At 42.2% G+C, this 21,502-nt stretch overlaps 1 protein-coding gene and 2 pseudogenes across 1 annotated transcript; 2 read left to right on the forward strand and 1 right to left on the reverse strand.

Moving 5' to 3' along the window:
• Positions 1 to 66: 66 nt before the first annotated feature.
• Positions 67 to 1,006, reverse strand: LOC140608334 (vomeronasal type-1 receptor 4-like; annotated as a pseudogene).
• Positions 1,007 to 8,619: 7,613 nt separating this feature from the next.
• Positions 8,620 to 12,812, forward strand: LOC140608449 (apoptosis regulatory protein Siva pseudogene; annotated as a pseudogene).
• Positions 12,813 to 17,462: 4,650 nt separating this feature from the next.
• LOC140600970 (large ribosomal subunit protein eL42-like) lies at positions 17,463 to 17,777 on the forward strand. Its single transcript, XM_072769349.1, has one exon. It carries the CDS (start codon positions 17,463 to 17,465, stop codon positions 17,775 to 17,777), a length of 315 nt encoding a protein of 104 aa, XP_072625450.1.
• The last annotated feature ends 3,725 nt before the right edge of the window (positions 17,778 to 21,502 follow it).

The following is a 21,502-nucleotide window of genomic DNA, read 5'->3' on the forward strand; positions in this document are numbered from 1 at the left end:
ATCTCATCATTGTACTCAGGACCCTGAGAGGATAAGTGAATTACCAACATTAGGAATTCCTAAAATTTACATATTTCTCTTAACATGAGGGGATTTTATGTTCTTTACCCAGGCAAAACAGACCAGATATCCTGGGGTCACGACTCATGAGCAAAAAGGGGCTAACAGTTGGGAAACACAGACTGATCACTAAACTGGTGTTCATTACGTACCAGTTGAGATTATCAAACAGACTCAAAACAATCTGAAAGATAGAGGACAGAGTGTTAAAATAGATGAAGGTGCTCACCAGGAGAAGGATGGTTTTGGTGGCTGTAGATTCAGGTGATGATGTGGAGGAGACATTGGTCCTGAGAATGTGTTGGACATTCTGCCTGTGCCTATACAGGATGAAGACCATGGAGCTGCTGGCAGAGAGCATGAGCCCCAAAAACAGGACATCAGGGAATGACAACAATGCTACATTCAATACGTTTCTGATTTTGTCACGAAGAACACTTGAACAGTATCCAAAATTTTTTCTACTTGTGATATTTTTGTTGTTCAAAGTGATAGTCAAAAACATAGGTATCGGTATATTTACCAGTATCTGCAAGACCCAGCACATGACAATGGAAGGGACAATGCACTTGAAAGCTTTCCCTTTAAGCACTGCCCACCTGGAGTTCCTGGGGCTGATGATGATGACCTGGAAGACACTCAAGAGGCAGGTGGTGCCAGTGGACACTCCCCTGCCTACCCCACGAATATAGAGAAAAAATTTGCATCTAAAATCACTGAGGATATGATATAACACAAAAGATGGCATCATGTTGTGTATTCCAAATGAGAACAGGACCATAATGTTGGCTACAATCAGATTCTTGATGATCAAATCTGTGGACTTTGGCCTACACCCAGTGAAATAAAGGAAGAGATAATGGTTAAGAAGAGAGAAGTTCCCCAGGATTCCAACCACAGTCTGCATTAAGAAGATCAGTCCTACTGCCAGATCCCTGGTGGCCATCCTGGCAGATCTCAGTGACTGGTATTTGTCTTCTGGGCTATAGGATACTGCATGAGAATATAAGGAAGGGGCAACATGAATCATATTAACTGAAATCCAATATTTTCCACTTACCAATATTTCCTACTTTGAAATAATACTTAAAGTTCTTCTGTCAGTTAAGGTCTTCCAAGAGATTCATAGACAACCATTATCACATACTTCCAATGTATGACTCACTGGTATAATGGCTCCCATGTGGTAACTTCTTATTTCTCACAGACGGGAGGCAGTGACCATTGCATTCTTTAAGGTGAGAACAACAGAGGCACACAAAGGAGATGCACTGTGGCTGAATTCATTCACTAATTAGGGGCAGAGTGGGGATTGGAATCTGGCAGGTTTGGTAACAAAGTTAGCACATTTAATCCTTAATACACAAAAATGCTACTGAGCTGTGGTTCTTGAAATAAACCAGCTATCAATTTACTTTTAGGTTTGCACCTTGTCATTTCAGTTGAGATTGCTGGCATATTTAAGTTTTTGCTATTAATGAGTTTTCACTTATTGATAAAGACTGTTTCTATGGTCAAATAAGAATGTAAATAAACATTTAGAGATCTTAATACACTGTAGATGCCCTGACTGAAGTACTACAAAGTTACAGGAAACTTACCCATGACAAGCTGGATGAAATGAATTCAAGAAAAAAAAAAAAAAAAAAAGAAAGAAATGAATTCAAGAATGGTTCAATATGAGGATGGCAACATAAATAATCATTAGCTTTATTCCAGGAAGAAATGTGCAAGACATAGGAACTCAGAAAAAGAAGCACCACTGCCTGATTATATTGTGTAAGGTCAAAACAAAATTATAACTACATTCAAATGATATACATACCTACTTAGTAATACCTGCTTAAATAATATTAATACCTGCAAAGCAAGATTTGTGAAAGATATTGAACTACAAGACATGCAAAATGGAATGTTAAAGCAAAACCCTTGTATCTTGTACAACTGACAAGTTTTGGATTGGTATCGGGATGCCTAGGTGGCTCAGTGGTGGAACCTCTGCCTTTGGCTCAGGGTGTGATTCTGGAGTTCCAGAATCGAGTCCCCCATCGGGCTCCCCGCATGGAGCCTGCTTCTCCCTCTGCCTGTGTCTCTGCCTCTCTCTCTCAGTCTGTGTCTCTCATGAATAAATAAATAAAATCTTTTTAAAAAATCATGTGTGATATTTAGTAACATATTTTTCTTAAATGTTTCTTCCCTCCATTAATGGGAAAAGTATCTCATAACCAACTGAGACACAATTATTAATCTATTAAGCACTTCATAGACCCAGAGTTATAGAAAACATTTCTGCTCCAGCAAATGCAACCAGACATACTGTTTCTGCACAGGATCACATGATTTGTAGACATTCAACCAACATTTATTACAAGCATGGAGGTGTTATGAGTGCACATATAGAGATCTGAAAATGATGTCTATTGTTCCTGGAACAGAGTCTGAACAGCAGCCTGACTCCAGAATTACAGTCCTTAAGCAAATTAATTATTAAATTTCTTTGCAGAAAGTGTTGAATTTCTATATAGTACACCTGAAAATAATATAACACTGTATGTTAACTAACTGGAAGTAATAAAAAAATCTTTTTTTTTTTTAAATCTTAAAAGTCACTTTTCACAAACCAAATAGATGAAACCACAGCAAACACTGTTAGTATTGTCCTAAGGCAAAGCTATGAGGGATGGCTGTAGGTCTAGGACTGCCATCTTTCTTTCCTAGTTCAGCTTCTACCTCAGGATGTATTCCATCTTCATGCCAGCCTTTGGCATGGACCAATTTCAGACATAGAAATCCTCCTTTATCCAATATGTTCCCTTACCTGGACTCCTGATACCACCCCTGCCCTTACAGATTCTACCACTCAGATGAACCTAGAGAAAATTTACCAACTTAGTCCTGCTGCACACATGGTGGGCTTGGTGTGACAGGCATAGCAGGCAGTATGCATGCAAGAGGGGCAGCTGGGCCTTGAGATGTATGTTTATGACTCTGGGAGCTCCCCTCCCCTCACAACTGCAATTATCATTTCACTTGAAGCAGCATTGGCACTGACAGGTTTGGGAGCTGAGAATATTTTTGAAAACTTTTTTCTCAGTTGCCAATTACCAAGAATAACTACAAGTTTCTAGCAAGCACCTCTTAAGATACTCTTGGCATGTGGGACAAGGAAACAAAGCCTGGGGGAAATACGAAGCAGTGGCAGGAACCATGAGCACAGGACAGAGGGCCCTGGAGAGGAGAGTGAATCTGAGTGAGCCAAAGAGCCCAGGGGAAAGGGCTAGGGTGACAACGTTGAGATAGAAAAGCAAAGATTTTCAAAGAATAAACACATGGCCTCTCAGGAGGAGAGAAGCACATAGAGTCTAACTTGGAACTCACTATTTGTCTGAGAAAAGACATTTTCCCGTTGCTATCCTGATCCAGGCCTCTTTCTTATTATCTGGGAAAAAAAAACAGATTTATGAATATGCCTTTTATGGTATCAACAAGTCCTTCTACTATGGGGTTCTACTGAGTCCCATCAAAACAAATATGCTGAACTCTTGACTTCTAGTACCTGAGAATGTGCCTGTCTTAGGAAATAAGGGGATTACAAATGGAAATAGTTAAGATGATGTTATATGGAGTAGAGTGGCCCCTAATCCCACACAACCGGTGTCTTTACAAAAAGGGTTATCTTGGAGGACAACTAATTTGATTGCCCATAAGCCAAGGATGCAGAGCTGGGAGATTGGGCTGGAGTAGACTCTCCCCAGGGACGACTGGAAGGATACTTGGCCCTGAGGACCCCCTTATCTTGTACTGTAGCCTCCAGATCTCCAAACAATAAATTTCCATTGCCTCATCCAATCAGTTCATGGTATTCTTATGGAAACCACAGCAAACTAATACACCTTCCTTTCCCCCCCTGCCTCTCCACAGGCAGAAGGACCTTGAATTACAGAAAAGCCTGCCCTTCCATGTCCTTTGTCACAGGAGGGATTCAAAGACAAACAGCTCTGATCTGAAGGTCATAACATAGTTTCTCATCCCCTGTCTCTAGAGACATGCACTCCCAGAAACATCCCAAATCCTGCTACAGTATCAGTGATGTGCCTGTACCAAATCTTCCTACAAAACCCATGCAGAGCAGCCGCCTGTTATGTCCCCAACAGCCAGAGCTTCAGCTCACTCTCAGAAATGCGTCCTGGAGACTAAGCAACTTACTTAATAAAAATAGTGCAGTGAGTAGAGCATAAGTGATGATTTTTCAGAATCCTCCGCCCTCTGTCCCAGGATATCCTAAATGTGAAACTAGCACTGAGGACATTTAGCTTCACATCACTTCCAAATTATAATGAGCCTGGGAATCATCTGGCAATTTCCTGAAAGAGATTCTTTGGGATATTCCATTCTAATAATTGGCTTCCAATCAACCGGCATCTGAGAGCTGACTGGGCTCCTCCAGGAGCCTGAATGTCTGTGGGCACACCATCTCTCCCCAGCTCACTGCAACAATCAAACCATGTCTCCTACTTCTCCCTGGAAGAAGCTCACCACATATCTAGTGCACCAACATTTCCTCATAACCCTTGCCTCTGAGTAGATGCACTCAGGAAGTCCCACCATCAACTGTGGGTAGAAGTTCTGCTCTGATGTGGTGCCTGAGACTCAGGATGTACCTTGCGTGAACAGACACAATCAGAGAAACCCACACTGAATGACATTCTGCAAAACAATGACAGCAGTCTTCAACACTTTTCCTGTCACTGAGGACAAAGAAAAAGCAAGAAGGGCAACTGATCTGATTAAAGAAACTAAGGGATGGGGATGCCTGGGTGGCTCAGTGGTTGAGAGTCTGCCTTTGACTCGGGGCGTGATCCCGCGATCCAGAATTGAGTCCCATATCTGGTTCCTTGCAGGAAGCCTGTTTCTCCCTCTGCCTGTGTCTCTGCCTCTGTGTGTGTATGTATGTGTGTGTGTGTGTGTGTGTGTGTCATGAATAAATAAATAAAATCTTTTTTTAAAAAAGGAACTAAGGGATGAAGACAATAAAATCAATCCCTGACATGACTGGATCCTAGGTTTCTGAAAGCACACAAAAATGACATCATTGTATCACTGTGGGAAATCTATATATGGATAGTTCTAGCCATAAGAGCTACTCCATCACCCTCCAATTCCTTAATTTACTTATCCCTCTACCTTGCGTGAACATTTCTAACACCATAACCACCTCCATCCCTCACCCACCAGGGATAGCTTCCCTCTGTCTACTCTCTTCCCCATGCCATTATTGGAACCTCAGCCAAAAACTGCTTCTGCAGTCCTCCAGATATATATTTTCCCCATTCTAGTGAACTCAGTCCAACTCCAAACACTTCTCACACCTTCATCAAAAACCCAGCCTTCACATATTCAGTGCCATCAACTCCATGTGTCCCCTGTTCACCCTCCTACATCTGCTCTTTTCCTCTGGGTTCCTTAGTCTACTCAAGCCCACTACCCTCCACTACTGATTTCATCACATACAATCATCTTATCTCCACAACCATAAGCCTCCTGTAAGACTAATCCTCATCCCATGTCAGGCTCTATAATGGATTTTAACTATCCGCAGGACATTCATATACCAAAATACCCTGTAGTAGAGTTTTAAGTTTCCTGTTTTATGTTGCCTTGACCAGTTTGGAGTTCCAGGCTAGGGGAAAATAGGCTCTCCTTCTTGAGCAACTGATCAAATCCATACACTACCACTCTCCTCATGGACTCTCCTGCTTCCTGCCACCATGCACCAGCTCTAATTGTTCTGGGGCCAATGACCACTGGATGAGGAACCATCCCTATGCCCTGGCACTTAAGGAATTATCCAAAATAGACAATGCTTAGGGAGTTTTGAAATCCAGCTAACCCCACTCCCTCTGTAATATATATAAGTTGCCCTTCCACCTCCAGGCTTCTGTTAACCTACACAAGAAGGGGAATTGTGTGGCCTGCCTGTTCTTTAGTGTGAAGCTGCTAGTAATATGGTTCTGCCTTTCATCTGTCATTGTGTTGTGTCCAACCATCAAAAGAATCTTTCAGACTTGAAGGCAATGGGACTGTGACATCTGTCACCCCATTGATGGCCAGGCTAGATTCCACTAATCTGGCTGCCTAGGTGATGTCCCCTTCCTCCCTCCTAGCTCCGTGTTCATCCTTTCCAAAGATATACATTCAGCAAAGAAGACAACCTTCCTTGATAAAGGAGGATCCTTCTATGGCCAAGAGTATGCAAGTAGCTGTGCTCCCCTGCTGGAACCTTAAGATAAGCTCTCAAGCCCATTTGTAGGAGACTGTTGGGGGTTAGGGGTCAAGGTTCTCAGACTTCTGCTACATCCAACTAAGGTGCTGCATGTGTAGTCTCCTTTCTTATGAAATGAAATGACAAATAAAATAAAATAAAATGAATTAAAGTAAAAATAAAATCAAGAAAAGAATGAAATCAATCTTATAAAAGACATACTTCTCATCCCACTATGCTCTGTAACCTACTGTGGACATGGACTCTCCTGTGCCTCCTACACAACCCTACCCCTCACACACTCAAGCACACTCTCTCTTCTCTGTTGTCTCTTTTGATTTCTTGACTCCTGTACCCCTTGTCCCCACAGAGCCCAGGATGTGTTACACCCTCAATTTACTTGCATACCTTGCCCACTTGTGCATAGGCCACACAGTGCCATTAAAATATGACCTACACTTTACCCTCTGTGCAGTTTCACCTCCTCACTCTCTCACACCCACACCCCGTGCTCTCTGCCCCCCCTTCTGCTATACTCCCTTTCCTAGTGCTCTATTTCCCATCCAACTCAGTCAGAACCCATAGACTCAAAGTTTCTCACTTCTTCAAGTGGCAAAGCCTCATTCATTTGGGGGATATAAATAATAGTGAAAGGGAATAAAGGGGAAAGGAGAAAAAATAAGTGGGAAATATCAGAAAAGGAGACAGAACATGGAAGACTCCTAACTCTGGGAAACGAACTAGGGGTGATGGAAGGGGAGGAGGGCGGGGGGTGGGGGTGACTGGATGGCGGGCACTGAGGGGGGCACTTGACAGGATGAGCACTGAGTGTTATTCTGTATGTTGGCAAATTGAATAGCAATAAAAAATAAATTTATTATTTAAAAAAAGTAATAAACATAATATTAACCCTAAAAAATAATAATAATTGTTATACCTATTATCAGGAAAATAAAACTTTGTGTTTTTTTAATTGAGATATAATTGACATATAACATTACATAAGTTTAAGGTATCAGAGTTGATACATCTAATATTGTAATATGGTTACCACTATACTGTATATATTTTATATAAAATATGTATGTTATATATAACAAATATATCTCTTCTTTATTCACTCATCTGTTGACAGATGCCTAAGTTATTTCCATATCTTGGTTAGTGTGTATAATTATGCAATAAACACCAACTATAAATATCTCTTACAAAAAAAAAAAAAGTGGCAAAACCCAGAGCATTTTTTCAATATTGTATACTTTAAATGTTGCCATTGTGGCTGGGCAATTAGGATCCTTTTGTCTTGTTTCCCAGATTTGGAGATATGCACAAAACTTTCACAAACACGTTCCTGAGACACATATCCACGTGGTGACTGTATGAGTGACTATGGGAAAGTGAGTGGGACAGTGTCATCTGTGTGGGTATGTGCACTGTGAGTGTATCAGAATGTAGATGTCTGCATGTGGTGAGTGTGTGTGTGTGATTGAGAGAGTATGAGGTGACTTAAGTACATATTTCAGTGTGTTTGAGTCTCTATGTATGCATATGTGCATTTGCACATATGCCTCAGTAACTACTGTGTGTGCATTTGTGTGAAGAAATGTTGTCAGTCATGGATCTCTTGTAGAATGTGACAACTAAGATGCAGCTAGAGAAGAATTTGCCTTCCCCAAAGGTATAACTGCAGATCAAGAAGGGAGGTAATTCAGTTAGTACAAAATTATGAAGATATATGCAATGATACAGAAGATCAGTTAGCTGTTTCCTTATTTCTTTAAAGATTTTATAAATTTATTTTGGAGAGTGTACTCAAGCAGGAGGAGGGGAAGAGGGAGAAAAAGAGACTCCCTGCTCAGCAAGGGCTCAATCCCAGGACTCCAGGATCATGACCTGAGCCAAAGACAGATGCTTAACAGACTGAGCCACCCAGGTGCCCCAATTAGCTGTTGCTTTAAATCTATCCCTACCCACACTGCTTCTTCCAAAGGTGAGGTCTATTCACACTCATACGTTGCCAAGTGTCCTATAAATGCTATACTATAGGTAGATGTCCAGATACGTATGTATGTTTTGTTGTGAGAGAGTCCTGGGCAGACCCCAGAAGGTGAACAATCTAGAGAAGAAATAACCCCCCACAAAGGGAAATCTGGCCTTTGCTCTTTGATACTGGGAGATGATCTCTAGATCTTTCCAAGGCCATGCCTGATAGGAATGTTTTTGTTTGCTTGGAGGCTTGGTCACCAGACTGTCTAATAATGAGCTTTAGGATGAGTCTTTGGGCCCCAAGTATCATCATGGCGGCCTCTGAGAGGGCTGGAGACAAAAGGTATCAGCTCACCTGGGGACAGAAGGAAGACTAATAAGGTCAGCCATCCAGAAGGTAAGTGGCAAAGTGGCAGAGTTGTAGTAAAAAAGCCAGGCACGAAGGCTCGGGTGAGTCTTCTTGCCTTGGCAACACTCGGTGAGTGTTATCCCATATCAGCCCCAGACAGTAACACCCCATAACTCCATAGAGAGAGGACAACTAGAAGATCTACAGTGGGTTCTTTTCCTGAAATATAACCCCATGCAACATGCATGCATCTGATCCATGTCTGTTGTTAATCTATATCCTTTTCTGAAAAACAAACTAACAAAACCCACAACAATGAGTAGAAGAGCTATGAGTGAGTTCTGTGAGTACATTTAGAGAACTATTGAAATTGAGTGAGGTTTTGGGACACTCTCAACTTCCTGCTGGTGTCAACAATGAGTGTGGTCTTCTGTGGACCAGGGTCCCTCTAGTGTCTCAGTTGGAATAAAACTATCACAGGGGGAACAGATGGGCAGAGGTAGACCAAATGGTAGATTTATGTTTCAAAAAACTCAAAGAATCTATTCTGGTTCTTAAATTTTATATATCTTCATTAATTACATAATCAACAGTTGCTTCTTAAGGAAATTTCAGCATAAAGTAATTCTAGAGTACTCTGCTAACCATTCAATACAATTGAAACTAAGAAAAGAGTTTGGGTTCTCTGATACTTCAAAGAATGATAGAGGGCAGCCCCGGTGGGGCAGCAGTTTAGCACTGCCTGCAGCCCGGGGTGTGATCCTGGAGACCCGGGATCGAGTCCCGCGTCAGACTCCCTGCGTGGAGCCTGCTTTTCCCTCTGTCTATGTCTCTGCCTCTCTCTCGCTCTCTCTCCCTCCCTGTCTCTATGAATAAACAAATAAAATCTTTTAAAAAAAGAAAAGAATGATAGACTCTGTTAATCCATTTGATCCTGGTGCTTTTATTTATGATAGACATTTCCCCAACACCTATTTCTATGGATTGTTTATTTGTTTGTTTAGACCCACTACCACCGCTAGGATCAATATTGGTATTTTCCTAGAAATTTTCTGTATCATCATTTCTAAATCAATCTGCATTTACTTCTAATGAATGAGTCCAATGATTTCTAAGGTTAATGACTGAAGTCAAGTTTTTGTTTTTACTCTTACCCCATTAGAAATTTTTTCAATGTGGATGGAACTGGAGGGTATTATACTGAGTGAAATAAGTTAATCAGAGAAGGACAAACATTATATGGTCTCATTCAGTTGGGGAATATAAAATATAGTGAAAGGGAATAAAAGGGAAAGGAGAAAAAATGAGTGGGAAATATCAGAAAGAGAGACAGAACATGAGAGACTCCTAACTCTGGGAAACGAAAAAGTGGTGGTGGAAAGGGAGGTGAGTGGGGGATGGGGGTGACTAGGTGACGGGCACTGAGGGGGGCACTTGACAGGATGAGCACTGAGTGTTATTCTATATGTTGGCAAATTTAACTCCAATTAAAAAAAAGAATTTTTTTCAGTTACTTTGTCTGATATCACTTATCTTCAACACTTCAATAATGGTGCAGCTTAACACCCTTCATTAAGAATGAATTAGATGTTCTCAATGGGGAAACACTAGGAGCCTCTCCCCTAAGATCAGGAACAAGACAGGGATGTCCACTCTCACCACTGCTATTCAACATAGTACTGGAAGTCCTAGCCTCAGCAATCAGACAACAAAAAGAAATAAAAGGCATTCAAATTGGCAAAGAAGAAGTCAAACTCTCCCTCTTTGCAGATGACATGATACTATACACAGAAAACCCAAAAGACTCCACCCCAAGATTGCTAGAACTCATACAGCAATTTGGCAGTGTGGCAGGATACAAAACCAATGCCCAGAAGTCAGTGGCATTTCTATACACTAACAATGAGACTGAAGAAAGAGAAATTAAGGAGTCAATCCCATTTATAATTGCACCCAAAAGCATAAGATACCTAGGAATAAACCTCACCAAAGAGGTAAAGGATCTATACCTTACAAACTCCAGAACACTTCTGAAATAAATGGAGGAAGACACAAAGATATGGAAAAATATTCCATGCTCATGGATTGGCAGAATTAATATTGTGAAAATGTCAATGTTACCCAGGGCAATTTACACGTTTAATGCAATCCCTATCAAATACCATGGACTTTCTTCAGAGAGTTGGAACAAATTATTTTAAGATTTGTGTGGAATCAGAAAAGACCCCGAATAGCCAGGGGAATTTTAAAAAATAAAACCATAGCTGGGGGCATCACAATGCCAGATTTCAGGTTGTACTACAAAGCTGTGGTCATCAAGACAGTGTGGTACTGGCACAAAAACAGACACATAGATCAATGGAACAGAACAGAGAATCCAGAATTGGACCCTCAACTTTATGGCCAACTAATATTCGACAAAGGAGGAAAGACTATCCACTGGAAAAAGGACAGTCTCTTCAATAAATGGTGCTGGGAAAATTGGACAGCCACATGCAGAAGAATGAAACTGGACCATTCTCTTGCACCATACACAAAGATAAACTCAAAATGGATGAAAGATCTTAATGTGAGGCAAGATTCCATCAAAATCCTAGAGGAGAACACAGGCAACACCCTTTTTGAACTTGGCCACAGTAACTTCTTGTAAGATACATCCATGAAGGCAAGAGAAACAAAAGCAAAATGAACTATTGGGACTTCATCAAGATAAGAAGCCTTTGCACAGCAAAAGATACAGTCAACAAAACTAAAAGACAACCTACAGAATGGGAGAAGATATTTGCAAATGACATATCAGATAAAGGGCTAGTTTCCAAGATCTATAAAGAACTTATTAAACTCAACACCCAAGAAACAAATAATCCAATCATGAAATGGGCAAAAGACATGAACAGAAATCTCACAGAGGAAGACATAGACATGGCCAACACGCACATGAGAAAATGCTCCGCATCACTGGCCATTAGGGAAATACAAATCAAAACCACAATGAGATACCACCTCACACCAGTGAGAATGGGGAAAATTGACACGGCAGGAAACCACAAATGGAGAGGATGTGGAGAAAGGGGAACCCTCTTGCACTGTTGGTGGGAATGTGAACTGGCACAGCCACTCTGGAAAACTGTGTGGAGGTTCCTCAAAGAGTTAAAAATAGATCTGCCCTACGACCCAGCAATTGCACTGTTGGGGATTTACCCCAATGATTCAGATGCAATGAAACGCCAGGACACCTGCACTCCGATGTTTATAGCAGCAATGTTCACAATAGGCAAACTGTGGAAGGAGCCTCGGTGTCCATCGAAAGATGAATGGATAAAGAAGATGTGGTTTATGTATACAATGGAATATTCCTCAGCCATTAGAAATGACAAATACCCACCATTTGCTTCAACGTGGATGGAACTGGAGGGTATTATGCTGAGTGAAATAAGTCAATCGGAGAAGGACAAACATTATATGGTCTCATTCATTTGGGGAATATAAATAATAGTGAAAGGGGCGGAGCTGCACCGCTCCGGCCGGAGGCCGTGCCCAAGCCGGGCTGTCGCTTCGGAGACGCCGCCCCACTGCAGCTGAAGGTCAGCGTTGGTCAGAGGGAGCTGAGCCGCCACGTGTGTGGCGAGCAGCACTCGCGGGAGGTCTTCGAGAAAACCGAGCAACTCCTTTTCGAGGGGCCCAGGCCTACAGGGCCCACTTTGGGAGGACGGCTGTGCCATTGTTGACCTGCCGGAGTCCCCAAAGCCCGGCCCCACAGAGGCCCTTCGGGCAGCCCGTGGGCAGATGCTGAGTGGACCAGATGGCCGACTGACCAGGAGCCAAGCCCAGGCCTCTGAAGCTGACCCCTCCGGGACAGTGACCAGAGCCTCCTCCTCGTGCGTGCGAGCCGTGGACGGGAAGGCAGCGTGTGGCCAGTGTGAGCGTGCCCTCTGTGGGCGGTGTGTGCACGTCTGCTCCAGTTGCAGGAGCGTGGCCTGCGTCCTGTGTGCCCTCGGGGACTGTGGCGACGTTCACGAGTCGGTGCTCTGTGCCAGCTGCGCCCTGTTCGAGGCCTGAGGGCTGGCCTTCCCGGACGGACTGCACTGGGGTCGATGCCGTAGAACTGTGGGGGGTGGGGGTCTGTTTTATATTTTGTACCGAGGGCAGAAGTGAATAAACTCTTTATATTTGGGGGGGAAAATAGTGAAAGAGAATAAAGGGGAAAGGAGAAAAAATGAGTGGGAAATATCAGAAAGGGAGACAGAACATGAGAGACTCCTAACTCTGGGAAACGAACTAGGGGTGGTAGAAAGGGAGGTGGGGGGGGCATGCAACTGGGTGACGGATACTGAGGGGAGTACTTGATGGGATGAGCACTGGGTGTTACTCTATATGTTGTCAAATTGAACACCAATAAAAAAAATAAAGAGACGGTACAGTAAAATATATATATATATGTAAAAATATAAAAAATCTAGTATAAAAACAAAGAAAAAAGTGTTAGTGAGACTGTAGAGAAATTGAAACACTTGTGCATTGCTGGTGGGAAGGTAAAATGGTACAGCTACTGTAGAAAATAGTATGGCAGCTTCTCAGAAAATTCACCATAACTTTAACATAATCCAGTAGTTTCTTTTCTGGGCATATACCCAGAAGGATGGAAAGCAGAAATTCAGCCATATTTACAGCAATGCTCATAGCACCATTACTTATAATAGTCAAAACATGAAAACACCACAAATGTCCATTGATGACTAATGAACAAAATATGATATATCTAGACCCGTATAGACAATGGAACATTATTCGGCCTTATGAAAGAATGAAATTTTCAACTGGCTACTACCTGGATGAACCTGGGAGTCATTATGCTTGGTCAAAGGAGTGAGACACAAAAGGACAAATATTGTATGACTTTAAGTAAACGAAGTATCTTCAGAGGTCAAATACATAGAGACAAGTAAAATCATACTTGTCAGGCATTAGGGGAGAAGAAATGGAACATATTGTTTATGGGGTACAGAGTTTTAGGTTGAGATAATGAAAAAGTTCTAAAAATGGATGGTGATGATGGTTGCACAGTAATGAGAATGTACTCAACATGAATGAACTGTACATTTAAAATGGCAAAAACAGTAAATTTCATTTATGTACATTTTGCCATGATAAAAAAAGGCACTACCAAACCACAATAATATACTACTGTACACCCACTATTATTAGTATTATAAGAAGAAGAACCTTAAAAGCAACACATGTTGGTGATGATGTGGAGAAACTAGAACCCTCATATGTTACTAGTAGGGATGGAAACTGGTACAACCACTATAGAAAACACTGTGGCAGTTACTCTGTAAACCACCAACCCACCCAAACCCAACACACATGTCTGACTGACTCTCTCTCTCTCTCTCTGTCTCAGACCCTAATGTGTTGGAGTCTGTCTCCTCATATAGACTGGCAGCAGCGTTGCCTCTGACTAAACTCTGTTCCAAGTCTCATTCAACACAGTCCCCCACCTATCTCTGAGGACCACATTAACAGAGGGAGTTGGGGGATAGAGAAGGTAAGGCCTGGGATGCTTCTTCCTTCTTCATTGCATCTCTTGAAGGGCAAGGCTAAACTAGGACTCCTGGGCATGTCTGAAGAGCCCAAGCTTCTTTTCCAAAACACCCCTCCTCACTCCACCTAGGAAACTGCTCTCAATAAAAAGGGGATGGAGGTGGGCTTGTATAGATATACAAGTCCTTGTATACCACGTACTCATGATCTCCCTACCACCCCACCAGCTCACTGAGATTATGGATCTTCTTACCTAAGGCTGCAACTTTCAATATTTTACAATTTTATTTGTCATATGTACCATAATAAAACCAGATAAGGGGAGTCTCAATGGTGCCATACATGTCACAAAAGAGCTTAATCAGCAGTCTGTTTCTTGGCAGTGTCTGTGAAGAACAGGCCCTTACCATGGGCATCTAAGTGAGTGACCCACACAAGTCTTTCTGCCCTCCAACTAGTCTACACTGTTCACAGACAACACAGCAATGGAAGGGGATTTGGGTGGAAAGGTCCTTAACTGCCAGTCCATAGCTTTCCAAATGGCATGCCAAAGATCTAGACCCCTGGGAGCAGCCCAGGTTTCTGAGATGTGACTAATGAAGGAAGAACCCACCTCTGATTTGGTTCTGCAGAGCTGGCCCTGAAACTAACCAGACCCAGTGGCCGAGAGGACACCATTAGGTTTCAGTTGACCTAAACCATCAGTGATCAGGACCATGCACTTGGGGCACTCTCAGAAGATTGAGGGTTTCTAGTGCCATTGGCTTTGGCTATTGTATGGAACTTAAAATTTCCTTTGAAAGGATACATACTACTTATTCCTGTCAACCTGAAATGCTAGTGGAAAGAGTCTGCCTTCATTCTTGAAAATGCACTTTTCATTGGACACAACATTTTGGGGGTCCTTCCTACCCTATTTCAAGTGAATCTATGTTGACTCATTCGAAAATTGGAATATCAAGCCATGGAGTGACAATATATCTAAAGGAAAGTTTGAGGAGCACTCACTACATGCTAATCACTACTTTCAAAGAATGTATTTAGTTAGTTTACTTTAGGTTTTTAAAAATATTTTTTTTTATTTATTCATTCGAGACACACAGAGAGAGAGGTAGAGACATAGGCAGAGGGAGAAGTAGGCTCCCTGTGGGGAGCCTGATGCAGGACTCAATACCAGCACCCTGGGATCATAACCTGAGCCAAAGGCTCAACCACTGAGCCACCCAGGTGCCCCAGTTTCCTTTAGATTTTAATCACTGCTATTTTATAAAAGTGCAATTGTTATTTGACTCACAGTGGCCCAAATTGCATACAACAACTGGGGCTTCCAAGTGGAGGCTACCTCTCTTTGCCAGAGGTTCCAACATAGACTCATTCCTCACAGACTAGTGCCATCCTCCCACATGACAGAAGCCCAGTAAGTGCTGAGCCCTCTTTTAAGTGATGGGAAGCCAAAGAGACAAGAGTTTTTCCTTCATTGCCCATAGGTTTCCAATGAGATGTGACTGGCAAACAGGACCTGAATTGGGGCAGGTTATATCACCCACCTCTACTGCAGAAAGAGTAGTAGACAGTACCTCTACTGTCTCTACATGAGACAGGGCCACAGGGCCTGAGGCCTCTAATTTGCCAACAGTGAGAATATCATGTATATTCTGAAACTTGTTATGACAGAGCTTGACCTAAATCCTTATCCCCACCCCTCCAGCCCCACTGGTGGCAAATGAGAGGCCTTGTATCCCAGTAGCACTTCTCTACTTGCAGCTCATTCAGATTGGGAAACTCCCCCTCTGGATCTGGGATGGAGAAGCACAAGCCTATAGCACAACAATGCCTATTACATTCTGATGTAGAAACAACTGGTATTGAACTTACCCAAACAGTAGTGCTATGATCTGTTTGTGTCCCCTCAAAATTCATCTGTTGAAACTTAACCCCCAAGGTAATGGCATTGGGGGTGGGGCCTTTGGGAAGTGACTGGGAAGCTCTGCCCTCATGAATGGGATTGGGGGCCTTTAAAAAGAGGCCAGAGGGCAGCCCCGGTGGCGCAGCGGTTTGGCACAGCCTGGGGTGTGATCCTGGAGACCTGGGATTGAGTCCCACATCGGGCTCTCTGCATGGAGACTGCTTCTCCCTCTGTCTGTGTCTCTGCCTCTTTCTCTGTGTGTCTATGAATAAATAAATAAAAACTTTTAAAAAAATAAAAATAAAAATAAAAAGAGGCCAGAGAGCTCTTTTGACCGTTCATTTTGTGAAGATACCAGAAGGCTGCAACCCACATGAAGGCCCTCAAAGCCACAGTGGTACCCTAATCTCAGATTTTCATACTCCAAAACTGTGAGATATGAACTCAGGTAAAAACTAGACAGACTGGAATTTTCTTTTTTTTTATATACAAATTTATTTTTTATTGGTGTTCAATTTGCCAACATATAGAATAACACCCAGTGCTCATCCCATCAAGTGCCCCCCTCTTATACTGCTCCACACAGACTGAGAGGGGACCCAAGGACCACACCAACATAAATTCCCTCTGCTACCATGGCAACTCACAAAGGCTAGAGGTTGTACAGATCAATCTCTAACCCATCTTCAATGCCAAAATTGTCAAGAAATGTAAAGGCTGTAAAATGTTACCCATTTGCAAACCAGTAAGTTAGTCTGCCGGTTGCATGGATGCTGGGAGAAGACATGAAACTCCAGAGACGAAAACAAAAGACAGTATTATTCACACATACAGGCAGCAAGAACTTCCTGTTCACATTTCTTGCCTTTCCTTCCACACATAATACCATGTATTCTAAATGGAGAGAAATTTTTTATCTTATCAGAAAGATATGGGGGATGCCTGGGTGGCTTAGTGGTTAAGCGTCTGCCTTCAGCTCAGGGTGTGATCCTGGAGTTCCAGGATCAAGTCCCACATTGGGCTCCCTGCATGAAGCCTGCTTCTCCCTCTGCCTCTGTCTCTGCCTCTCTTTTTCTCTCTCTGTGTGTCTCTCATGAATAAATAAGTAAAATCTTAAAAAAAAAAAAAAGAAAGATATGGATTTCACCATCCACACACGCAACAAATCAATTCTGGATGCATTGACAGTCTAAATTTTAAAGCTATATAAAGGTTAAAAAACAATGAAGGAGAATATCGCCATAGTCTTACTATAGGAGAGTATCTCTTTTTTTTTTTTTTTTTTTTTTTTTTAGGAGAGTATCTCTTGAAAGAATAATTAACATGCTTTCCATGCCGATAGCACTCTTGCAAAGATGAATGTTCCTAAAACCCACCGGACTTTCTGCAAGAAGTGTGGCAAGCACCAACCCCACAAAGTGACACAGTACAAGAAAGGCAAAGATTCTCTTTATGCCCAAGGAAAGCGGCGTTATGACAGGAAGCAGAGGGGCTATGGTGGGCAGACTAAGCCGATTTTCTGGAAAAAGGCTAAAACTACAAAGAAGATTGTGCTGAGGCTTGAATGTGTTGAGCCCAACTGCAGATCTAAGAGAATGCTAGCTATTAAGAGATGCAAGCAATTTGACCTGGGAGGAGATAAGAGAAGGGGCCAAGTGATCCAGTTCTAAGCGTCAAATTTTGTTATGCAGACAATAAAATCTTGATGTTACATTAAAAAAAAAAAGAAAGAATAATAAACATTATCTGGAAAGGGAGAAATACTTCTATGCACATTAACACTTTCTCCTCATCTGAACACACACACGTTTAAGACAGACACAGAAAGAGGATACAAGAGATACTAATAAAGGAAACATGTCCAACACATATACAGAATTCATACAAATCAATAAAGACAAGGTGCCTGGGGGTTCAGTGTCTGCCTTAGGCTTGGGTTATGATCCCAGGGTTCTGAGATGGAGACCCATGTTGGCCTGCCTACTTAGTAGGGAGTCTGCCTCTCCTCTCCCTCTGCTCCTCTTTCCACTAATGTGTGCTCTCTATCTCTCTCTCTTTCTGTGTCTCTCAAATAAATAAATATATAAGATCTTTTTAAAAATGGGGCAGCCCGGATGGCTCAGCGGTTTAGTGCCGCCTGGGGATCCCTCGGTGGCTCAGTGGTTTAGCACCTGCCTTTGGCCCAGGGTGTGATCCTGGAGTCCCGGGATGGAGTCCAGCATCGAATTCCCTGCATGGAGCCTGCTTCTCCCTATGTGTGTCTCTGTCTCTGTCTCTGTCTCTCTCTCTCTCTCTCTCATGAATAAATAAAATCTTTTTAAAAATGGATAAAATGAACTAACACATACTTCAAAAAGAGGTTGCCCAATGTCTAACAAATATGTGAAAGGAGGTTCAACTTCCATGTTAATCAAAGAAATGAAAATAAAATCACTACTTGATACCATCCCATACCAACCAGAAGTCAAAAAGATATTGGAAAATAAATGACAACTGTTGACAAGGATGTGCACAAACAGATAATCTCCTACCCTGCTGGAGGGCATGAAACTTCCTACAAACATTTTCCAACCCCCTGGGCACCATCTCCTTAAACTGCTAAGATGGAAATCTAACACCCAATTCCAACAGGAATTTATATGTGGGGGCACCTGGGTGGCTCAGTGGTTGAGCATCTGCCTTTGGCTCAGGTCATGATCCCGGGATCCTGGGATCAAGCCCCACATCAGGCTCCCCAAAAAGAAACCTGCTTCTCCCACTGCCTAGGTCTCTGCCTCTCTGTGTCTCGAATGAATAAATAAAATCTTTAAAAAAAAAAAGAAGAAAAGAAAAGAAAAAAAAAGAAAAGAAAAGAAAAGAAAAAAAGAAAAGAAAAGAAATGTCTTCCTCAATTTCTTTCAGAAGTGTTCTGTAGTTCTTAGGGTCTATACCCTTTATCCTTTACCTCTTTGGTTAGGTTTATTCTTGGGTATCTTATGCTTTTAGATGCAATTGTAAATGGGATTGACTCCTTAATTTCTCTTTCTTCAATTTCATTGTTAGTGTATATAAATGCCACTGATTTCTGGGCATTGATTTTGTATCCTGCCACACTGCCGAATTGCTGTATGAGTTCTAGCAACAAGACAGGAAACAAGTCAGTCGGAGAAGGACAAACATTATATGTTCTCATTCATTTGGGGAATATAAATAATAGTGAAAGGGAAAATAAGGGAAGGGAGAAAAAATGTGTGGGAAATATCAGAAAGGGAGACAGAACATAAAGACTGCTAACTCTGGGAAACGAACTAGGGGTGGTAGAAGGGGAGGAGGGCGGGGGGTGGGAGTGAATGGGTGACGGGCACTGGGTGTTATACTGTATGTTAGTAAATTGAACACCAATAAAAAAAAAAAAAAAGACAGGAAACAACAAATGTTAGAGAGGATGTGGAGAAAGGGGAACCCTCTTTCACTGTTGGTGGGAATGTGAACTACTACAGCCGTTCTGGAAAACTGTGTGGAGGGTCCTCAAAGAGTTAAAAATAGAACTTCCCTAGGACCCAGCAATTGCACTGCTGGGTTTTTTTTTTTTTAAGATTTATTTACTTATTTTATGATAGACATAGAGAGAGAGAGAGAGAGAGAGAGAGAGGCAGAGACACAGGAGGAGGGAGAAGCAGGCTCCATGCCGGGAGCCCGATGTGGGACTCGATCCCGGGACTCCAGGATCGCACCCAGGGCCAAAGGCAGGCGCTAAACCGCTGAGCCACTCAGGGATCCCCGCACTGCTGGGGATTTACCCCAAAGATACAGATGCAGTGAAAGGCCGGAACATCTGCACCCCGATGTTTCTAGCAGCAATGTCCACACTAGCCAAACTGTGGAAGGAGCCTCCGTGTCCATCGAAAGATGAATGGATAAAGATGTGGTTTATGTATACAATGGAATATTCCTCAGCCATTAGAAACGACGAATATCCACCATTTGCTTCAAAGTGGATGGAACTGGAGGATATTATGCGAGTGAAATAAGTCAATCGAAGAAGGACAAACATATGGTCTCATTCATTTGGGGAATATAAAAAATAGTGAAAGCGATAAAAGGAGAAAGGAGAGAAAATGAGTGGGAAATATCAGAGAGGGAGACAGAACATGAGAGACACCTAACTCTGGGAAAAGAACAAGGGATAGTGGAAGGGGAGGTGGGTGAGGGGATGGGGTGACTGGGTGAGGGACACTGAGGGGGGCACTTGACGGGATGAGCACTGGGCGTTGTGCTATATGTTGGCAAATCGAACTCCAATAAAAAAAATAAAAATAAATAAATAAAAGAAATGTGTATGTGTGCCAACAAAGCATGAGCTAAGTTTATATACCGGCACAATTTCTAATAGTTCCAAAGTGAAAACCATCCATATGCTAATTAACAGGGGAATAATCAAATAAATAGTTTTATATACACACAACGGAAACCTATGCAGCAATGCCAATGAATGATCAATAACAGCATGCAGCACTGCATTCACAAACACCAGAAGGAAAGGTAAAAGGAAAATACGAAAGAATTCAAGCTCTATTCCTTTATACCAAATGCAAAACATGTTAATGTGACCTATGCTGTCTCATGTCAGAGCTCTGATGACCATCAGAGGTAGGAGCCCAAAGGGTTTCTGGGGGTCTGACAATATTCTATTCAGTGAAGTAAGTGCCAAGTACAGAAAGGTTTTCAGTATGTAAATTGTTGATAAGCTACACACTTATGACCACTGAATGTTTAAAGTACATCTCATCAAATAGATGGAACATGGTAAATGGATTATTATTGTCCTATTTAGAAAGATAGATTTTCATAGTACATAATGAAATGACACTGTGATTAGTTTTTTAAGAGTATATTGAAATTTCTGGGTAAAACTAAGAAATATGGATACAACTTAAAAAGAGAGCTCAAGTATTATATGGAACCATAATGTAAAATTCTATTTAAAAATTCACAGTGGGGCAGCCCGGGTGGCTCAGCGGTTTAGCGCCGCCTTCAGCCCAGGATGTGATCCTGGAGACCCAGGATCAAGTCCCACGTCAGGTTCCCTGCATGGAGCCTGCTTCTCCCTCTGCCTGTGTCTTTGACTCTCTCTCTCTCTCTCTGTCTCTCTGTCTCTCTCTCTCTGTCTCTCATGAATAAATAAAATATTTTTAAAAATAAAAAATAAAAATAAATAAAAATTCACAGTGGTGGAATGCCTGGGTGGCTCAGCAGTTGAGCGTCTGCCTTTGTCTCAGGGCATGATCCCGGGATCTGGAATCGAGTCCCGCATCAGACTCCCTGCGAGGAGCCTGCTTCTCTCTCTGCCTGTGTCTCTGCCTCGCTCTCTCTGTCTCTCATGAATAAATAAATAAATCTTTTAAAAAATTCACAG

This window comes from Canis lupus, chromosome 1 (assembly GCF_048164855.1).
Source record: "Canis lupus baileyi chromosome 1, mCanLup2.hap1, whole genome shotgun sequence".
NCBI classification, from domain to species: domain Eukaryota; kingdom Metazoa; phylum Chordata; class Mammalia; order Carnivora; family Canidae; genus Canis; species Canis lupus.

Excerpts from the sequence above, each read along its gene's own strand:
- LOC140600970 (XM_072769349.1), top strand. The coding sequence starts at position 17,463 with ATGAATGTTCCTAAAACCCACCGGACTTTCTGCAAGAAGTGTGGCAAG.